Source organism: Chelonoidis abingdonii, chromosome 1 (assembly GCF_003597395.2).
Source record: "Chelonoidis abingdonii isolate Lonesome George chromosome 1, CheloAbing_2.0, whole genome shotgun sequence".
Lineage (NCBI taxonomy): Eukaryota > Metazoa > Chordata > Testudines > Testudinidae > Chelonoidis > Chelonoidis abingdonii.
In genome coordinates this window covers 143,151,520-143,172,833 of record NC_133769.1, presented here as the reverse complement: position 1 = coordinate 143,172,833, position 21,314 = coordinate 143,151,520, and the positions used below count along the sequence as shown (strand labels likewise).

At 47.0% G+C, this 21,314-nt stretch overlaps 2 protein-coding genes across 6 annotated transcripts in view; one reads left to right on the top strand and one right to left on the bottom strand.

Annotated features, from left to right (window-relative positions):
- LOC116823812 (uncharacterized) overlaps positions 1 to 6,786 on the bottom strand; it is a 12,100-nt gene extending 5,314 nt beyond the window's left edge. The window contains exons 1-2 of one of the 2 annotated variants that reach the window (XM_032778667.2): positions 6,155 to 6,786; positions 3,119 to 3,232 (exon numbers count right to left, since the gene is read on the bottom strand). In XM_032778667.2, the coding sequence (XP_032634558.1) occupies positions 3,119 to 3,197 (79 nt within the window). In that variant the 5' untranslated portion in view covers positions 3,198 to 3,232; positions 6,155 to 6,786. The remainder of the gene's footprint in view (positions 1 to 3,118; positions 3,233 to 6,154) is intronic. The other variant, XM_032778668.2, reaches the window with a different exon arrangement.
- A 1,366-nt stretch (positions 6,787 to 8,152) lies between these two features.
- Positions 8,153 to 16,953, top strand: LOC116823828 (uncharacterized). 4 transcript variants are annotated; one of them, XM_032778689.2, is made up of 4 exons: positions 8,153 to 8,247; positions 10,732 to 10,862; positions 11,297 to 11,413; positions 13,286 to 16,953. In XM_032778689.2, the coding sequence occupies exons 2-4, from the start codon at positions 10,796 to 10,798 to the stop codon at positions 14,803 to 14,805; spliced, it is 1,704 nt and encodes a 567-aa protein (XP_032634580.1). In that variant the 5' UTR covers positions 8,153 to 8,247; positions 10,732 to 10,795; the 3' UTR covers positions 14,806 to 16,953. The 4 variants fall into 4 exon arrangements, with proteins under 4 accessions (XP_032634580.1, XP_074926996.1, XP_032634578.1 ...); XM_075070895.1 differs by having other exon boundaries at positions 8,220 to 8,247; positions 8,825 to 10,862; XM_032778687.2 differs by lacking the exon at positions 8,153 to 8,247 and adding an exon at positions 8,261 to 8,527.
- The last annotated feature ends 4,361 nt before the right edge of the window (positions 16,954 to 21,314 follow it).

Genomic DNA, 21,314 nt, shown 5'->3' with positions numbered 1-21,314 from the left:
GGTTGATATAGCTGACTACTTGTGCCCGGTACTCTCACACAATACTCTTTCCGGCCCACTCCAGTCTTGAAGATAGAAAGATCCCTCTCATAGCCGAGAGACAGACAAAAGACACAGACCCAAACATTCCCTCCCTGAGCTTTTAAAAATCCGGTTTCCTGATTAGTCCTCTGGTCAGGTGTTTGGTTCCCTTTGTTAACCCTTTACAGGTGAAAGAAACATTAACCCTTAGCTATCTGTTTATGACAAGGTGTCAGCCAGGTTTACTGAGCTTCTTAACCCTTTACAGGTAAAAGAGACATTAACCCTTAACCATCTGTTTATGACAGAAGGCATTTCTTAACCACAGCCACTTTTACTCTTAAGAGAGCACTGGAGAGTTACAGATCTTTGCAAAATAACAAACAGTCCTGCAATGCTTCTGCCTCACTCTCTTACTCTGATCTCACCCCACGAATCCAGGGTCTGGTCAGTGTCTAGCCAAAAGGCTTCATGACATGTGGTGGTGGTTGGTCCCCTTGCTCAGAGAAGCCCTTCCCTCTTAAATACAGCCTCTGTCTCTTTTCGCCCATGTGCTCCAACTGGGAAATTCCAACCTCTTACCCCCAGTCAGGTTTCTGTGGAGAGTCCACTATCCCCTTGCAGTGGGCCAGTAGTTGAGAGACAACTAAAGTCGATGGCCCATGATTGCTCTATGGTGGCTTCTCAGCCACAGACTATGTCTAGATTATACAGCCTATGCCAGTCCCTAGTGTAGCTGCGGCGTATGCTGACAGAAGATTTTCTGCCAGTGTAGGAACACTATCTCCCTGAACGATGTTAGCTATGTTGACAGAAGTCCTCTTCTGATAGCACTGCTTTGTCTACACTGGCGGTTTTGTCAGCCTAGCTATGTCAGCTAGGGTGCGTGGTTTTTTCACATCGCTGACATAGCTTTGCTAGCATAAGTTTCAAGTGTAGACAAAGCCACTGTCATTCAACTAGGTGTCAAACCCTAATACAAAATGGATGTTTTAATCCAAATTGGAGTTCTACTGTTAAGTGAAGGTCACAGTGAAGGTTACAATCCAAGATGGCAGTTGAAACACAAAATGGAGTTCACAGTTGCGTACAGACATATCCCACTCTGTCACATCTTTCCTCAGAAGCTGACCCAGTACTATGGAATTCACAGCCATAGAAGAAAGTAATGACTATGGCTCTTATCACCTTCAGAACTCAATGCAACACTTGCAAACAGGAAAGTTTCTGCTACAGTACACTGGTTAGGCAGGGGAATGCTAGCAGTCTGTCAGGACTGATGTTAAACCATAATTGTCACCTGCTTACTGGTTACTCTAACACAGTTGCTCTCGACCTTTCCAGACTAGTGTACCCCTTTCAGGAGTCTGATTTGTCTTCTGTATCCCTATGTTTCACCTCGCTTAAAAACTACTTGCTTACAAAGTCAGACCTAAAAATACAAAAGTGTCACAGCACGCTATTACTGAAAAATTGCTTACTTTCTCATTTTTACCACATAATTATAAAATACATCAATTGGATTGTAAATATTGTACTTACTTTTCAGTGTATAGTATATAGAGCAGTATAAACAAATCATTGTCTGTACGAAATTTTAGGGTTTTTTGAGTTTGGTGGTGCTTTTTATGTAGCCTGTTATAAAACTAGACAAATATTCAGATGAGTTGATGTACCTGCTGGAAGACCTCTGCGTACTCCCATGGGTATGCATGCCCCTGGCTGAGAGCCTCAGCTTTAACCACTGGCTACAATACTGAGATTAGGGCTGATAGAAAAACAAAAATTCCACCCTGCAGAAAATCATGATCTTTTGATATTTGTTTGATATTTGTCCCAAACTGGAACAAAAAGCAGAAATGCTGAAATTTTTTGCAGAACAAAAAGTTCAGAAAAATTTCAGTTCCGAAATGTCTAAACATTTCTTTTTTATATTTTTTCATTGAAACATTTTGACAGTTCTGGTTCAACATGTTTTGGTGTGGTTAACCAAATGGAAATGCTTCATTTCAGCTTGCTTTCACATTGAACTCTGTCTGCTTGAGCTGCTGTGGTACTTCAGATGAGTTGTAGTTCACCCCATGTAACATAACCCATTCTCCTCTATGGGACAGGATTCCTGAGTGGCCTATATGTTTCATGACTGCAATGCATCATGAAAATTGACAAGCAGACATGATGCACTCCAGTGGTTGTACCAGAGGGGAGACTGTGGTGCATCATGGAAGATGCGGTCCAGCCAGGGAGCCTGGCCCACAGAAGAGAATGGCAGCATCAGACACCTGAACTACAACTTCCATGAAACATTGCAGCAGCTCCGGAGAACACAGATTAATGTGAAAGTAGCCCTCAATACAACAGTTTGATTCACTGTCTCTCAGGGAGAGATGCATTACCTATACCCACAGGAGAACCTCTCATGTTGGCACAGGGAGTGTCTACACTGAAGCACTACAGCAGCACAACTACAGCGGTGACAATGTCATGTTTAAGTGTAGACAAGAACGGTCACTAAAATCACCCTAACAAACATCACAGCTCTAGGATAGAATGGACTAAATAAACGCACATTATTATTATTCATGTTCTTTGTCACTGCGGAGGATCTTTTGGACTGTAAACTCCCTGCAATAGGGACTGTCTTCATCACCCAGAACAACTGCAGCTCTAATCCTGACAGGCCTTTGGGCTGTACCATCATATAAATGAATAATAACAATATTAATCTGCAGAACAGATCACAGATGAGTATTCCTGCCTCTAACTGGCCATGAAGAAGCCTAAGATTTAGGCATAAAAGTAGCAAAAAGCTAGCACACTGGTAAACAAACTCAAATGTTTATATTTGGATTGACCCAACACAAAACAAAGTATCTTATTTTGATTTGTCTGATAAGAAATTGAAAAATATTTGCAAAATCAACATTTTTTTGTGCAAACTGGATTTTTTGTTGAAAAAAATGTTTTGAGGGAAGATTCCTGACTGGGTCTATAGACGAGACGAGACAGAAACAGGCAAACTCACAGTTTTGTTGGAATCCCAACATTTATATTTCACCCACTGATGCTTACTGGGTTGCTCTGACTTATTCCTCACCTGGATAGGCACGTCTTGGGATCTCCCTGTCTATGGAGGCATGAAGATTGGGGACACATGGCTCTTTCCGTTGTTCCATCTAAGAGATTGTAGCAGTTTGGGGGTCCGGCAACCCTGCATCCAGGGAAATAAAACAGGTGGTAACTGAATTACTAAAAGCTTGAATACATGTTACAAATAAACTGTGAGGATTTTAAACTCAGCCCTTTTCTTTGCTGGAGGAGAGGGCCTTGCGCAGAGGCAGAAGCAGGATCCAGGGAGTGCAAAGGTGCGCTTTAAACCACTTTTGCACACATACTCCTCCATTACCCACTGTGCAGACAGACCCAGAAACTGGCCCAAAGAGAACAAGAGAAGCACACTGGTCACAGTCTCTAAATAATGTGCTTCCCCGGATAATGATTTGAATGTGTGGGGGATCCAGTGGAGAGTGCTAGATTTAAAAGAATGTTATACTGGAAGGTGTTAATGGCTACCATCCCCCTGTCTTCTATTCCACTGATCAATCACAGACCTTATTAAAGTCGATAGGTGGGTAATCACCCTTCTTCAGGGCTAAAGGAAAAGAGCAATTAAGTCCCTTCATGGAGTGTGATAACTGGAGGCAATAGAAGCTACTTCCCAAGGCAATCTGCAGCATGGCAAAGCTTGAACAGGGTTAAACTGTGTAGTCTGATGGATTTCCCTTGGACTGATTGCAAATGCAGGATCTAGAGCAGCGGTTTTTAAACTTTATTTTCTGGTGATCCATTTGAACAAAATTGTTAATACCCATGACCCAACAGGGCTGGGGCAGAGGGGTTTAGGGTCTGGGAGGGGCTCAGGGCTGGGGCAGAGGGTTGGGGTGCAGGAGGGGGTCAGGGTTCTGTGCTGGGGGAGAAGGCTCTGGGGTGGATCTGAGGATGAGGGGTTTGGGGTGCAGGAAAGGGCTCTGGGTTGGGTGGGCTCAGGGCTGGTGCAGGGGATTGCGGCTTCCCATCAGCAGCATTGCAGGGGTGCTAAGGCAGGCGTCCTGTCTGTCCTGGCACCGTGGACAGTGCTGCACCCCAGAAGCAGCCATCAGCAGGTCCAGCTCCTAGGTGGAGGCGCACAAGCAGCTCCGAGTGACTCTAGCCCACAGGCACCAACACCCTCCCCCAGCTCCCATTGGCTGGTTTCCAGCCAATGGGAGTGCAGAGCCAGTGCTTGGGGCAGGGGCTGTGCACAGAACCCCATGCCCCCCCCCGCCCCCCAGGAGCTGGACCTGCTGCTGGCCACTTCTAGGGCACAGCGCGGTGTCAGAACAGGTAGGAACAAGCCTGCCTTAGCCAGGCTGCACCACTGATGGGACTTTTAACGGCCCAGTTGGCGGTGCTGGCCAAAGCCACCATGACCCAGTCCCTTCTATTCTGTGACCCAGTTCTGGGTTGCAACCCACAGTTTGAAAACCACTGATCAAGGTGATCCCGGCAATTACAGACCCGTAAGCCTGACTTCAGTACCAGGCAAACTGGTTGAAAACGCATAATCCCAACTATATATATAAAATAATGAGGTTTAAATCAGCTGTTACCCAAGAAAGAAATCTTGGAGTTGTTGTGAATAGTTCTCTGAAAACATCCACTCAATGTGCAGCGACAGTCAAAAAAACGAACAGAATGCTGGGAATAATTAAGAAAGGGATAAATAATAAGGATAGAAAATATGTTGTTTCTATATAAATCCATGATATGCCCACATCTTGAATACTGTGTGCAGATGTGGTCACCCCATCTCCAAAAAGATATATTGTAATTGGAAAAGGTTCAGAAAAGGACATCAAAAATTACTAGTGGTATGGAATGGCTTCTGTATGAGGAGAGATTAATAAAACTGGGACTTTTTAGCTTGGAAAAGAGATGACTAAGGGGAGACATGATTGAGGTCTATTAAATCATGACTGGTGTAGAGAAAGTAGATAAGGAAGTGTTGTTTACTACTTCTCACAACACAAGAAGTAGGGGTCACCAAATGAAATTAATATGCAGGAAGTTTAAATCAAATAAAAGGAAGTATTTCTTCACACAATGCATAGTCAACGTGTGGAACCCCTTGCCAGACAATGTTGTGAAGGCCAAGACCTTAACATGATTTAAAAAAGAACCTAGATATATTCATGGAGGATAGGTCCATCAATGGCTATTAGCCAGGATGGGCAGGAATAGTGTCTTTAGCTTCTGTTTGCCAGAAGCTGGGAATGAGCGACAGGATGGATCACTTGATCATTGCCAATTCTATTCATTCCCTCTGGGGCACCTGGCACTGGCCACTGTCAGAAGATAGGATACTGGGCTAGATGGACCTTTGGTCTGACACAGGACGGCCATTCTTATGTTCTTAGAGGATTGGTTTCGACAAGCTGTATCTGTGCCAAAGCCAATACCCATTGTGAGAGCGGCTCTGAGAAGGAGCACAGAGACAGAGCTCCCTGGGGCACAGGACTCGCTGGAAAAAGCAGGCTTGAAAAGTGACCAAGGACATTGGCTGCTATTGCTTATTCCTACTATGTGCAGGGAAACAGGACTTTACGTAGGTTCTTTGTAACCTAACAGGAGTGCACCAGAGACTATAGCTGATTCTCCTCCTAACAGAAACAACCCTTCAAAGCCCCAAATATTGGCTAAGTTCTTGGGGCAAAATAGCAATAATTATATTCCCCGAGGGAAATCCCAACGAACCTCCCTGTTGGCTCTTGAGTGACTTTATTCCATGCCCCCTTTTAAACTAAACCTAGGAGGATCCTAGGGGGTGGCAGCTCAGCCTTTAATGTGCTGCCCCGAACAGGCTGGTGCAGCGGGGACCCTCTGCGGGGCTGCAGATGCACCGACCCCCAGACACTGGTGTTGCTCCCTGATGCTGACTATCTGATCCCTTTCCGTTTAAGCTTCAACTCCCTTGTGCTCCCACAGGCAGCAATTCTTGGTTTCGGAGCAGTTTTCTTCCCCCCTCCCCGGAAGCTATTTCTCTGCTGTGATCCTGCCCTGTCCTCTCAGTACAGACGCCTCTGCCCCGACTTACCGCTCCCAGCTGCTTCCAGGGGCTTCATGCCCTTAGCACGTCAGCGGAGGGGTGTTGTTTTCACTGGAGATGCAGTTCCTGCCGCTTCGGACACATGGCGGTGGGAGCGATATTTGGCTGGGGAACAGGAAAGTCCCATCTTTATAAAGTCCTCCTCCCTCTGAGTGTGCTGATCCCTCTCTAGGGCAGGGTGGGTTAAGAAGCTCTGTGGTTTTAACCTCCAATTTCCTGGGCTTAGTTCACACAATGATCTTCTCTCTTCTTACCCGCTTTCTCCAGTAATGATTTTACTTTGTGGTCTCTCCAAACAGCCTCCCTGCGCTCTTGAGGAACTAAACTCGATCTTGACAAATATAGCCCTTCCACCAGCACCATGCCCAAATACCTCCACTGGCTTCCCAGTCGTTTCAGAACCAAGAACAGTAAGCTGCACTCCTTGGTTTTGAAGCTTGCTCAGGCGGTCCTAACAGCCTTATTCCTTCTCCACTGCCCTCCATCCTGACTCTCTGCAATGGCTTAGAAACAGATCTGCTTAGCGTGTCTAGTACACTACGTTGGTTTTCTGCTCTCTTCCTAGCCTGTTCTTGTTGACTCCTCTCCAAGGAGCGACGGAAGCAGGGAGCAAATTGCGAGCTGCAAATGCACACCACAGTCTGAACACAGTAGGTCTATTCTATCTCTTACTTCTGCGATAGCCAACCACACTGGATAAGCACATTAGCTGGACGTTTCTGCTAAAATAATCAGCAAGAACAGCTGTAATTGTTAACATTTAAATTATCATTAAGCTCCCTAGTTAATTTCCTCTTTGCACGAATAGAGCAGTTCATCAGTCTCTTAGAGCTATTACTTAGCTTGTCTCTCTGCAACCTGATGTCCATACTTAAAATGCTACAATGGCACAGCTGCAGCTGCTTCACTGTAGCACTTCAATGTAGACACTTATGCGGATGTAAGTTTTCATTGTAGACCAGCCCAAAGGCACCACAGCAACAATTCACATTTTGAATATTTTCTCTGCAAGGGCTAGAAGCATAAACATTTTGGTTTAATTGAAAAAGATTCCATTCTGCAAATACAACAATGCTTCCAAGTAAGTAGCACTAGAAAATTAGGTCAGCATAACTACATTACTGAAAGGGGTACTTAAGCTAAACTAAGCCCTGTGTAGACAGCACTAGGTGAATGGAAGAATTCTTCCATCAATCTAGCTACCATCTCTCAGGGAGAGATGCATTACCTATGCCCACAGGAGAACCTCTCATGTTGGCACAGGGAGTGTCTACACTGAAGCACTACAGCAGCACAACTACAGCGGTGACAATGTCATGTTTAAGTGTAGACAAGTCCGGTCACTAAAATCACCCTGACAAACATCACAGCTCTAGGATGGAATGGGCTAAATAAATGCACATTATTATTATTCATGTTCTTGGTCACTGCTGAGGATCTTTTGGACTGTAAACTCCCTGCAATAGGGACCGTCTTCATCACCCAGCACAACTGCAGCTCTAACCCGGACTGAGGCCTTTGGGCTGTACCATCATATAAATGAATAATAACAATATTAAATCAGCAGAACAGATCACAGATGAGTATTCTTCGCCTCTAACTGGCCATGAAGAAGCCTAAGATTTAGACATAAAAGCAGCAAAAGGCTAGCACACTGGTAAACAGACCTTTAGACTTTTCAGGTTTGCCATGTGACCCTGGGGGTCTCGCGGACGAATAATGATCATCAATGTCATCTGGCACCTGTTTCTAGAGAGTTCAAGGCTGTTTCTAGAGCCCCTCTGATAATCCCTTTGTTCTCCATTGTAGCACAGCCAGGGTGGGAATTCACTGAGTTGTGCAGAGCGGGACAAGCCAGGGTGCAGACAGCTGCCACTTGGGGGGGGGGGCGAGGAGAGATGAACGAAACAGAAAGGTTCCCAACGCCGGGGGAGTGAAGGGTTAACACGACCGAGCTCCTCCAGCTTCTAGAGAGGCCCGACCGGGAACTGCGCTTCCTGAGCTTCCTGTTCCCGCAGAAACCTGGCGTCCGCAGCCGCTGTACCACCCGTGCCCCGCACCCAGCCCCGCCGGGCCATGCGGTGAGTGGGGCGGACAGCGGGGCTGGGGCCAGCACACAGCGCCGGGGAGGCAGCAGGCGCCGCCCCCGGGACACACAGGAACTGCAGGCTGGAGTGGGGCTGGCAAAGGGAAGGGGCAGTGAACTAGCCCGCGGCCCCCTGTGTGCAGCTGCAGGCCAGGAGCGTCTCCCCCCACGCAGGAGTCGTGGCTCTGCCTAGCTCCCCCGGCTGGGTCCCCACCCCCAGAGCCCCGGGGCAGCCAGCTCACAGGTAGCACTTGGGGGCCCCTCTCCAAGCGCAGGTATGTGGGTGCCTGGCCCAGGGCGGGCTGTGCCGCTGCAGCCCCGGGAACTCTGCGCTCTGGGAAGGACGGGGGACAGATGTCACCCAGTAGGCAGGAGGGGGCAATGGGGCTGTGCCGAGACACTCATCGGCAGTGGCTGTGGCCCAGTGGGTGACTCCCCAGTGGCAGAGCTGGCGTGTGGCCCCCAGGCGGCGGGCCTTCTCTTCCAGCCTCTCCTGCTCTTTCTGCCGTCTCCATCTGCCCTGTTCTCTGCGTTTTTCCCTCTCCTCCAAATCTCTGCTCCTTCATCTGCAGGGGCAGGACACAGCTGAGCAGAATTCCTCATGCTGAACTGACAGGAAATGCTAGTCCCCAGCAGCTTCCCAGGCCAGGGGAAGGCCTGACTCATGGGAGACAAGGGGGGAAAGTGTCACTAAGGGTAGCAGGAGGGTTGCAGACTTTGTAGGTTGTGTAGGCCGAGCTCACTGCACACACCAAGGCCTCGTTCATCCCTCCAGTTTCCCCCACAAGCTCCCTATGTGCCGCCCCTCCTATCCCCCTCTATCTCAGGCACTCATTACAACCTCTTTACCTCCTCCCTCATGCCTGGGGTCTGGTTATCCCCTTTTCTTCCCTTCTCACCATGCTGCCCCCCCTTCCCCTCTGCCACAGACTCTGTAGGACAAGAAGCAATGGGCTTACATTGCAGCAAGGGTGGTTTAGATTGGACATTAGGAAAAACTTCCTAACTGTCAGAGTGGTTAAGCATTGGAATAAATTGCCTAGGAAGATTGTGGAATCTCCATCACTGGGGATTTTTAAGAGCAGGTTGGACAAACACCTCTCAGGGATAGTCTAGATAATACTTAGTCCTGCCATGAGTGCAGGGGACTGAACTAGATAACCTCTCGAGGTCCCTTCCAGTCCTATGATTCTATGTGCCCCCCATTCACTCCTCTGGCGTATGCCAGGGTCTCTGTGTGCCCCCCACGTCCACTTCCCTGCATCCCATCGTGCCCCATTCTCTACCTCTCCACTATGCCAGGGGCTCTATGTGTGCCCCCTCCCACTCTCCTCCATTTTGATCTTGCTTTGCTCAGCCAGTAATACTGATGCAGAAATGTAATGTTATTCATTTACTGATTTTTGTTATGTGCACGGTAACATAGCATCTGGGTTCATAGCATAGATTAAATGCATTCTGACATGTAATTTTCAAAACGACAGAAGCCCACAACCATGTATAAAATTGAGAGCCTCATTCAGCTAACAACCGTGCATGCAAAACAGTATTTCAATGGGCACATGCTCTGATGGTATGCATAGCTGTGATAAATGCATGCATGGTTATGCTGTTGAAAACTGGTCTGTACATCAATCTGTCCACAGTATGCAGCATAAACAACCTTCCTTGTATGGGACCAGCCAACTATTAATGACTCATAGATTTTAAGGCCAGCTGGGATCATTGTCATCATTTAGTTTGACCTCCTGTATAACACAGGCCATAGAACTTCCCTGAAATAATTCCTGTTTGAGCATATCTTTTAGAAAAAACATCCAATCACCCACCTGCTAATTGCCCATAGTTGAAGAAGCGTTTGGCCAAGAAGATGTCTTGCACTGTGCTCTGAAGGTCAGTAAAGTCCAGCTGTGGTGTGACACTGAAGAGGAGCATTTCTGTAGCTGGGACTCTTCATCCTAAGACATGCTGTTTCCTGTCTCCAGGAATGCAAGCGTAACAAAAGCAAAGTGAGAGCAAAAGTGCTATAGATGATCTGAGCTGTTGTAGTGGGGTATGGACAGAGAGAGACAGCCATTAAGGTAGCTAGATCTCTACAGATGAAAAACCACCACCATAAATTGCACCCAGAGGAAGATGGAAGCTAGTGTATAAATGGAGAATCAGAACATGAATGGGGGAAAAAAGAGCCTGTTTCCTCTCATTCATCTGGCATATCTAGGGCCCTTCAGATTTCACTGCCAGAAATCTACATGGGAACCAAAAGGCATAGTCCTATAGGCCTCTGAAGTTATCCACATCATAGATTAAATATCCAGGGGATAGATAAGTCCCATAAGATGTACCTGCTGTGCTGTCCTTGGCTTATCACTGTGAATTACTCCCACAGAGACTGTTTCTCCAGCTGAGACTTTGGGCTTCAGATGTCAGGATGAGACTAAAGCAAAAGATGTTGAGTTTATAATGCTTGTGATTTCAGATCCTGCTGAAGTATGGTGATGTCTTGTCTGTTTCTCCTGTGAGGAGAGGGATATTTTAGAGGAATGGCAGAAGGAGCTGTATCAATGCCTGAGGGAGAAGAATGTACAAGGTTGGCTTCACTGGGTAAATGTAAGTTTTCTTTCTTTTATTCCGAGCTGTGTAAACTCTGGATTTTCTGTCTCTCTTTAGTATTTATATGCCCCTCCAATAGTGTGGTATCTGAACTTCTCACAATCTTTACTGTATGTAGGCTCCTAACATTCCATGAGGGCAGGGCAGAGCTATGATCTCCATTGTACAGAGGAGGAACGGAGGCACAGAGAGGCTAAGTGACTTGCACAAGGTTACACTGGAGTCCACGTCTCCCAGGTCCTAGGCTTGTGCCCTTCTACTGGACCACCTTCCTTTCCCTGTCCTCAGGGCCTCCATTAGCACAGTTGGATTTATTAAGAGTACACGTCTGCTCTAGCAGAGGGTACTGGTGTAAAACCAATTACATACTTTTGTAACAAGCTCTCGGGGACCAGAACATAATGTCTCCTGATCTCATTTCCCACAAACAGGCTATAAAAGTCCCAAACCAAAACTGATATCTCCAATAGAACCAAGAGAGTCAGAGCTGTGGGTTGTGGATCTTCAGGACTCAGTGGATGGAGCTATTCCTGAAACCCCCTCCCCAGGTGAGTAGTAATAATCGAAGCTTCCTTGAGTGAAGTCATAAGATGGAGACCCTTTCTAAGCTGAGGAACTGGATTTCCTTTATAGGATTCACTGTGTCTTGGCCAATGCCTGACAAGCCTGTACATGGAGGGATAGCTCAGTGGTTTGAACATTGGCCTGCTCAACCCAAGGTTGTGAGTTCAAGCCTTGAAGGGGCCATTTAGGGAGTTGGGGATAGGTCCTGCTTTGAGCAGGGGGTGAGACTAGATGATCTCCTGAAGTCCTTTCCAACCCTAATAATCTATGATTCTAAATCACAGTCCTCCTTTACCCCTAGTGAGTCAAAGGTATAATTCCCTTGATTTCATTAGCATTCAGCATAGAATTTGGCTCAATCTTTCTGCGTCCGTGATTATTTCATTTGGGGAATGGAGCCTTAATATTTGTCTTTCCCAGCCCCTAACATTTGTTTTAGGGGACGGATTTTCTCCTTTCATCCAGTTTTCGTGCTGAAACACTGAACTATTCAGATAACATCACATTGGGAGGGTCCCATGGTTGTGTCTCCCTAGGTAGAGAGATCCATGTAGGATATAAGGCAACACAGTTCTCCCCTAAGAGCATGCTGCATGGAGGGAGACTCCCCTAAAGAATGTTGCCAGAAGAAGCAGCCAGGCACAGCTAGTTTGAGGAGAGACAGCTTTCCCTTGCAATCAGTTCCCACTAACGCAGAAGTGGAATCTAAGATCACGTAGCTACTCCCACCAGTATCACGTCATGCATTGTCATGCAACATATCCTCCTTTGAACAAAAGACTTCCATCAGGGATGGCAGCATAACTGGAAAAGTATGACGTGAACTATGTAGTAGGTTCCAATAGCTTTGCTAACTTAGTCAATGCAGTTTAAATAGTCATATCACGCATTGTAATGTTTAGACCGTCGACACTGTTTCTTTCCCATTGCTGAGAAGCCGGGCTGCCTTCTTATTGCATGAACCTGAGAGACTCTTCCCTGTTCAACATAAACACTAATCAGTGAGTGCTAACGATCATGGTGCTTCTTACTCACCGTACACATTGAATTTTTCTGCTTAGGTGAAGTCACACTTTAAAGAGTGCTCTGTTAAAGACCATGTTCAATTATTGCTGATATGAAACCTTTACCTCAGTATCCTCAAGCTCCCCATTGCCAGTAGTACTCCCGAGTTCCCTGTGAGACTGAGAGACAATCAAAGATTTTTTAGACAATCAGTGAAGATTTTGGAGTTGAAATGAGACTGAGCTCTCCTTTCTCAGTGAAGTTCCCCTTGAGACAAATGGGATCCCAGTCTGGAAAGCAAAGCCTTTTTGGATGGCTCTAGACTTCCCCAGGAGCATGTAGAGAATGAGGTTCTATGCTCTCTCTGTGTAGATCTCGAGAGTGATCCTGAGAGTGATCCTTAGTTTTTCTTTCACAAGAAAACTTTGCTATTCCCAAACACTGCAATGGGGATTGAAAACCCAATCAGATGAGGCTTGATGCTCAGAAGTGCTGAGTCCCCATGGCTCCAACTGGCTTCTGGAAAATCAGGCCCCAGGAGTCTCAAGTAGGGCACCAAAGTTAGTGGACACTTGAAAAATTGGGCATTTTCCTTTTTCTCCTCTCACCAGTGTTTATGGTTAAATATTTCATTCTCCTTTAGAGCAGTTTCACCTGTTCTAGCACCAGGAGCAGCCCTGGAACATAGAGCCACTTGCATAATGTGCCGGCTGGAGTAAGTGCCTTCTGGGGTAATATCCTGGGGAGAGATGAGGGACTTCCTCAGTCACACTGTACTGCTGGGAATGGTTAGTGGTTTCCCTCTGCTAGCAGCACAGGGTCACATCTGGATTTTCTCCTCCTCCCTGCAGGTGGTGGGATCCTGAGCAGAACTGAGAAGCATCACAAAGAAGGTCGTGAGAACCTGAAGCTACTGAGAATGTTATTGGGGAAATCAAAAGAGAGAATTTCCCAGAGACCTGACCAGGAAACTACCTGCAAAGGGCAGCACAAGTCACAAAAGCAGAAGGGAAACACAACCAGGGGTGAGGGAGGGATCACAAGGAGACATGAAAGAACTTTCAGGGAACTGCGCAAGCCCCCTGTGCCAAAGAGGTCAGAGACAAGTGAGAGACGGTGCACATATCCTGTGTGTGAGGAAAGCTTTGAGGGGCAGAGAGACCTGAATAGCCATAAGAACAGCATTCACACCGGAAAGAAAACGTATAAATGTAGGGCCTGTGGGAAAAGCTTCAGGCAAAAGCAGGAGCTCTCGGCACATGCAAGAGTCCATGGAGCCAAGAAACCTTTCCCCTGTGCCGAGTGTGAGAGAAGCTTCAGTCGGCTTTCCCATCTCACTGTGCACCAGAGAACCCACACAGGGGAAAGGCCCTTCTCCTGCCCTGAGTGTGGGAAACACTTCAGCCACTTCTCAAACCTCACTAGACACCAGAGGACCCACACAGGGGAGAGGCCCTACAGCTGCCCTGAATGTGAGAGGCGCTTCAGTAACCTGAGCAGTCTCACTACCCACCTGAGGACCCACACAGGGGAGAGGCCCTTCACCTGCCCCCAGTGCGAGAAGAGCTTTGGTGATCAGTCTAATCTCACCACCCACTTGAGGACCCACACTGGGGAGAGGCCCTATGTGTGTCCTGACTGCCAAAAGAGCTTCAGTGACCAATCGACTTTCGCCAAGCACCACAGAACTCACACGGGGGAAAGACCCTATCCCTGCCCTGACTGTGAGAAGAGCTTCATCCATAGATCCCACCTCACTACGCACCAACGGACCCACACAGGGGAGAGACCTTACAAATGTCCTGGCTGTGAGAAGCGCTTCAGCCAGCTCTCCAACGTCACCACCCACCTGAGGACCCATTCGGGAGAGAGGCCCTATATCTGCACCGACTGTGGGAAGAGCTTCGGCGACCAGTCGAGTCTGAGGAAGCACCGCCGGACCCACACGGGTGAGAGACCCTATCCCTGTCCCCACTGTGGGAAACGCTTCAGCCAGCTCTCCAATCTCAACACCCACTGCAGAACCCACACCGGTGAGAGGCCGTACATCTGTCCACACTGTCGCAAGAGCTTCAGTGAGCAGTCAAACCTGGCCAAACACCTGAGAACCCACCTGGGGGAGAGGCCCTCCCCTTGGCCCCGCAGCGAGAAGAGCCTCATGCACATCTCACACCTCTCTGCGCACCAGAGAAACCACGTGGGGGAGGGGGCCTACAAATGTACCGACTGTGACAAGATCTTCAGCGAGCAGTTGGACCTGGTGGAGCACCAGAAAGCCCACCCAAGGGAGAGACCCCACAGTGACAAGAGCTTCATCCAAAAGTCATCTCTGGTGAAACTTCAGGGGCTTCCTCAGAGATTGAAGCTGTAGGAGGCTGGAACGCTCCTCTCCGTCAGCTTCCCTCTACCTGTGTGTGTACAGTGATGTGCACTGAAGGAGAGGGAGTTACAGAGAATCTGAGAAATACACTCAGCCCATCCACTCTCGAAGCCATCACCATCTCTCCACTCCAGTGGAGGAGTTCCTGAATAATGGGAAAGGTCTTCACCAGTGGCCATTCCCTTAATAGGCTGTCCTGGAAGAGTGTCAGGAGGCTGCACATGCTGTCCCCATACCATCCACAAACCCATTCTGTTTCCCTACTCCAACATCCTTACAGTTGTTCTGTGTGTTAGGGGTTGGCCTCCCGAGCATCTCTCCATACTGTGTTGAGAGGTTTTGCTGAGATGCATTTGGCGTTCCACCAGGGTTGGGAGGGGCATAAGTGAAAATATCAGTTCTGTTTATTTCAAATCTGATTCTGGTCTGAAAAGTGACTCTGTAAAAATGGTATTGTGAGGTTCCATGTTCATTGTCTTTCAGTGATTTGAGATCAAATTTGCTCCATTTACAAGTTAAAAGATGGTTATTCTAACTGTTAGCCCTGCAGAGTCAGCATGGTATACGTGAGTGAATCTGGGTTCTTTCTGTTTGTACGCCATCATTGTCATTGGTAATAAAAATTCTGTGATCCAAATTCTGCACTCAGTTATGCTTGTGCAATCTGACCATTTTGTTCAAAGGAGTATCTGAGGACAGAATTTAGCTTTGCAACTGGGACTTGATTTACTATTTTGTTATGCACAAACCAGAATAGAATCCAGCTAACTCTCCCACTGATTCAGTTTGCTGCCCTGCAGTGCTAAGACAAGTAAAGAGCAGTAAAAATTTATTTGAGTTATTCAAGTCAGCAGCTATGTCCCTGAATACATGCAGTGAGCAGATATGTGAGGCAAGAAGGTGCCATTTTTACATAGAGACTTTTCAAAGTAGAAGCGTGCTGTGTGCACAATCCAACATCACATTGAAGTCAACAGCAAGACTTCCATTGAGCTCAACAGGCGTTGGACTGGGCCCTAAAAGGTTTAATATAGATCTTGAAAAGGCAGATCCAGTTGGTCACAGATATTCCAGTGACAGCAAACCCTGCTGACTAGGTTTTTTTGTGCGTTTTGTTTGTTTTTAAGTAATTTCTTGATCCTTCCAGAAGTCTGAATTTGTGGAATTGCTTTAACCTTGCTGGGGTGTATAATCATTTTCAGCTTGGGTTCTCTTTTTGAAAAGGGGGCAAACATGGCAAACATTGTGTCATGGTTCATACCTGCCCCCACTTTATTGCCCTCATCAGTGGAAATTTAGGTATGAAGAAATACCAGTTGCGATATCAGTTTTGTGAAGATGGTATCCTTTAAGTCTTTTGCTACATGAATTCTGAGAACAGCGAAGAAGTCAAGGTCTTGGTAGTACAAGAGAGGCCAGCTAAGGCCAGGTCTGCACTACAGACCTATATCAGTATAACTGTGTCGCTTAGGGCCTGAAAAATCCATACCCACGAGCAACCTGGTTATACCTACCTAATCCCCTGTGTAGACAGCGCCATGTCAATGGGAGGGCTTCTCCTACTGACATAGTCACAGCCTCTCAGGGAGATGGGATTAACTACGCCAATGGGAGAAGTTGTCTCATCAGCTAGGAGCGTCTTCACTAAAGCCCTTTAGCGGCAAAGCTGCACTGCTGTAGTGCTGTACATGAAGACAAGCACTAAGTGTGTGCATCAAATTCATTCCTCTCATGCAGCTACTACTCCAGTGGGGATTTCTCCAGTGGGAATTGTGCCTAGCTAAATTCAGTCAGCAATCTGGTGTTTTATATAATGAGATTAGTGCTTATTTTTACGGCTGTTTATTCCCAGGTCATCATATACCATAGATTGGGTTTTAAAAAATGGTGTCTCAGCCATTACTCCGAGACAAAGTTATTCCTTTTTCAGGAAGCCTTTTCTTTCCTGACTCCCATGTACAAATGGATAATATGATCCGTATTGGGTTGATACGGCTTACTAAATGTATTCTGACATAATTTCACAGTATGTCAGATTGAGTTGTATGATGTACATTTATGGTTTGTTTCTATCTGACTAAATAGCAAAAAAGAGTTTAAAGAGTGTTCCCGTAGGGGGATCACACTTTAGGTATTAAATCTGTTGGGTTTGGTTTTATTACTTGTATCACATTTAGAAGCCACAATTGAGAGTGGGGCTCCGTTGTGTTAGCTGATGTACACATAGTTAGGAAAAACAGCCTTTGCAACAAAATGTTTATAGTTCATATAGACAAGGCAGATAATAATTGGAGAAAGAAGTTTTATTTTCCCCATTTGACAGATGAAAAACTCAGACACAGAGAGATTCAGACTAAAATCCTCAAAGCTATTTAGGTACCTAACTCCTGTTGAAGAGTCTAAGTGACTTGCCCAAGGTCACAGCGAAAGTCTGTGGCAGAGCCAGAAACTGATCCAAGATCTTCTGACTCAGTCTGGTGCCTTAACCCCAAGATCATCCTTCCCCCTCTAATCTAATAGTACAGTGATCACTTTGTCTTGCTATAACTGAATGGCAGAGTCCATGCCACACAGTTCTGCTTCAATACACCTTCACAGTCGCTGCCTCTGTGAATCTGCTCTTCAGCTGGGTTGGGGGTATAGTTAATATCAAAGAAAATTAATATAAAGATAGAGGTTGCTGATATTCCAAGAGATGGAAGCCCAGGAAATGTGAAAAAAAATCTGATGAAAGGTTGAAGGAATGGGAAACTTGAATTTCTACTTGGTAATGAAACGTCACTACCCTTCAGCATGGTCCCAGAGCAGAGACCCTGCTAGTAATGACTGGAGAGAGCAGGAAGATCTCTCAACTTTTAGGTAAAAGGGTAATTTGTACTAAACTACAGCTGGAGGAAGGCCCTCTCCTCCTGGGTTGGTAGGAATTCAGCTCCCCTCCCCTAGGCACTCTCCAAGGCCCCCTTCTGGATTAAGGCAATCCGGGGCATTAGACACACTGCAGCATTAAGCCTCCCCCCCTGTGATCCTGCCCTTTGCTTGGGGGCCGCCTGCAGCCCCACATGCGTTCGCAAAGTGTGTAGCGGTGATGGCAACATTCCTGAGGAAGTCAGGAGTTCTCAAGTGTTTCCTTGCCTGGATGATTGGTTGGTGAGAGGAAGGTCCATGCTTCAAGTGTTGTCCAGCATGTCAGTCATCCAGTCCACCTTGGACACATTCAAGTTGCTCTTCGACACAGAGAAGTCAATCCTGTCACCTGTACAAAGGAGAGAGTTTCTAGGAGCTCTCTTGGACTCAATGGAAGCTAAAGCCTTGCTGCCACAGCTGAGATTCCAGATGGTGCTGGCCCTTATTTTTGGACCTGAGGGACCATCCTACCACAACAGTTTCAAATTGCCTTAAGCTTCTATGCCACGTGGCCTCATACACTTATGTAGTTTAGCAGACAGTCTCCATCTTAGGAAACTGCAAAGGGGCTGGCTCAGTACAGCCTTTAGACGTGTTAGTTCGCTCTTTCTCCACATGCATTTATACAGGCAGCAGCTAATAAGTTATATGTGTTGTGGCAAGGCACCTTCTCAGTCTCGCCAAACTCAGTTGTTTTTAGCCTTGGTAAGATGGGCTTGGGGTAAAATAGTCCCTCTGGGCTGCACAGGGGCAGTCCGTCCTTCTCTCAGCCAGTCTTTAGGGCTTGTTTTTCTCCCTTATGGGAGGGAATGCAGCCTCCTCCTCATGAGGCTCACTGTCTTGCATCTCCTCACCTACTGGCAGCTTGACTCCTCTCTCTCTCGCTTCTCCCAACAGGGTAAGGTTTAAAAAGGTCTCAGGCAACCCTTAGTTGGAATCAGCTGATCCTTATTGACCTCAGGTAACTCGCTCTCAGCTGATCCAATTGATCTCTGATAACCCTCTTCTCAGGTGAACCTGATTGACCTGTAGTTACCCCTCCACAGTTGATAGGGAGGATGGCCTGTTAACCTTTTGGGACTGTTTTCTATTCCCTCTCCCCCCCTTTCCCCAGGCAGCCATCTGTCCTGAGTTTATCACATATCCCACCTCACCCCCACTGAACACTATGGGGTTGGGCTACTTGGGTCAGCAAACAGTGCACCCTTGACAGGCCATCAGCATTGCCATGCTTGATTCCATACCTATGTTGTACTCTGAAGGGGAAGGGTTGTAGTGACAGGAACCACCTTGTTACTCTTTTGTTTCTTTCTTTGTTTTGGTGCATTCACTTCAGAGGGTCGTGATCCGTGACGAGGGTAAACCTCCGTCCAAGTAGGTAGTAGCAAAGGCTTTCTACGGCCCACTTGACCACCAGGCATTCCTTCTCTACTACAGCGTATTTACGTTCTCTGGGCAGGAGTTTCCTACTGAGAAACAGGACCGAGTGTTCTCTGACCATTTGCGAAAGGACCGCTCCCAACCCAACCTCAAAGGCATCAGTTTGTAACATAAACTCCTTCTCAAAGTCTGGAGCTACCAGCACTGGGACAGTGCAGAGGGCAGTCCACAGATCTGCAAAAGCCTCCTCAGCCACGCTGGTCCATCTTACTATGTCTGGGTTCCAGGCTTTTGTTAGGTCTGTTAATGGGCATGCCCTGGTGGCAAAGTGGGGGGATGAACCACCTATAGTATCCAGTTAATCCCAGGAATGCTCTGACCAGTTTCTTCCAGACTGGTCGGGACCAATTCTGTATTGCCTCTAAGTTGTTCAGTTGGGGCTTCACCATGCCCCTCCCCATGATATACCTGAGGTATTTGGCTTCTGCTAGCCCAGTCGCGCATTTGGAGGGATTCGCAGTTAGCCCCACCTTCCTCAGTGTGTCCAGGACTGCTTCCACCTTCTCCAAGTGCCTCTCCCAGTCTGGACTATGTATAATCATGTTGAGATAGGCAGCTGCATACTTGCCATGTGGACGCAACAGGTTGTCCATGAGTCGTTGGAGAGTTGCAGGAACCCCATGTAAACCAAAAGGGAGAATAGTGTACTGATACAATCCTTTTGGTGTTGAAAAGGCCATCTTCTCTTTGTTATCAGAGGGGTAGCTGTGTTAGTCTGGATCTGTAAAAGCAGCAGAGAATCCTGTGGCACCTTATAGACTAACAGACGTTTTGGAGCATGAGCTTTCGTGGGTGAATGTTGGCATTGGCCAGCGGCATTTGTCAATAACCTTTAATCAGGTCAAGGGAGGACAAAAATCATGCTTTTTCCAGTCTGCCAATTAGCTCATCTATCTGGGGTAGAGGATACGCATCAAATTGGAACACTTCATTCAGTTTCCAGAAGTCATTGCAGAACCTCATACTGCTATCAGGCTTAGGTGCAAGGACAACGGGACTGGACCATTGGCTATGAGACTCTTCAATGACTCCTAACTTCAGCATTTTCCTGACTTCTGTCTTGATCTCTTCTCTTTTCACCTCTGGGATCTGGTATGTCTTGACATTCATCTTTCACTCCAGGCTCTGTGAAGATGTGATGGTGAACCTCGGTAGTCCTGCCTGGCTTTTCTGAGAATACATCCTGGTTTCATCTGATCATGTTGATCACTTCAGTTCATTGGACAGGGGTCAATTCCGGGGATGTTCCCACTTGGACATACCGGTTGCTTTCGGGGGGGTGGCAACCCTAGAGTGACCACATGAGCTTCTCTGTCTTGCCAAGGTTTCAACAGGTTTATATGATAGATCTTTTCCAGCTTCCAGCAACCAGCCTGTTGCACCTTTTAGTCGATCTCTCCAATGGCTTTTATTATCTCATATGGCCCCTGCCACCTGGCCAGGAGCTTCTTCTCCACTGTGGGTATGAACACCATTACCCAATCTCCCACCTGGAATTTTTGGATTGTTTCTTGGCGATTGTAATATGTCTGGGCCCCTTGCATCCTCTCTGTGTTTGCACACTCGGGGGGCGGGGGGGCGACTTGGGCTATCCTGTCTTTCATCTGCAACGCATGCTCAATATTTCTCCCTGAGTTCGGCTGTTGTTCCTAACCCTCTTTGGCAATGTCCAATATACCATGGGAGTGGCAACCATATAACAGCTTGAATGGAAAAACCTAGTTGAAGTCCGAGGAACCTCCCTTATAGCAAATATTAGGTACGGCAGCAGGGTGTCCCAGTTCTTCCCATCCTGGTTCACCACCTTTCGTATCATGTTCTGTTAAAGCGTTGGACGAGGCCATTGGTCTGCAGGTGATAGACTGATGTTCTTACAGTCCGTATGTGGAGCATTGCACACAAATCCTTCATTAATTTAGACAAAGGGGGTTCCTTGATCCATCAGGATCTCTTTGGGTATCCCTACTCTAGAAAAAAATTGGATTAATTCCTTAGCTATGGTCTTGGACATGGTGTTTCATAGAGTACGGCCTCGGGGTATCAGATGGCATAATCTAGCATAATCAGTATGTGCTGATGGCCCTGGGCTGATTTCTCCAGTGGGCCTAGTAGGTCCGTAGCTATTTGCTCAAATGGGACTTCGATAATCAGCAGAG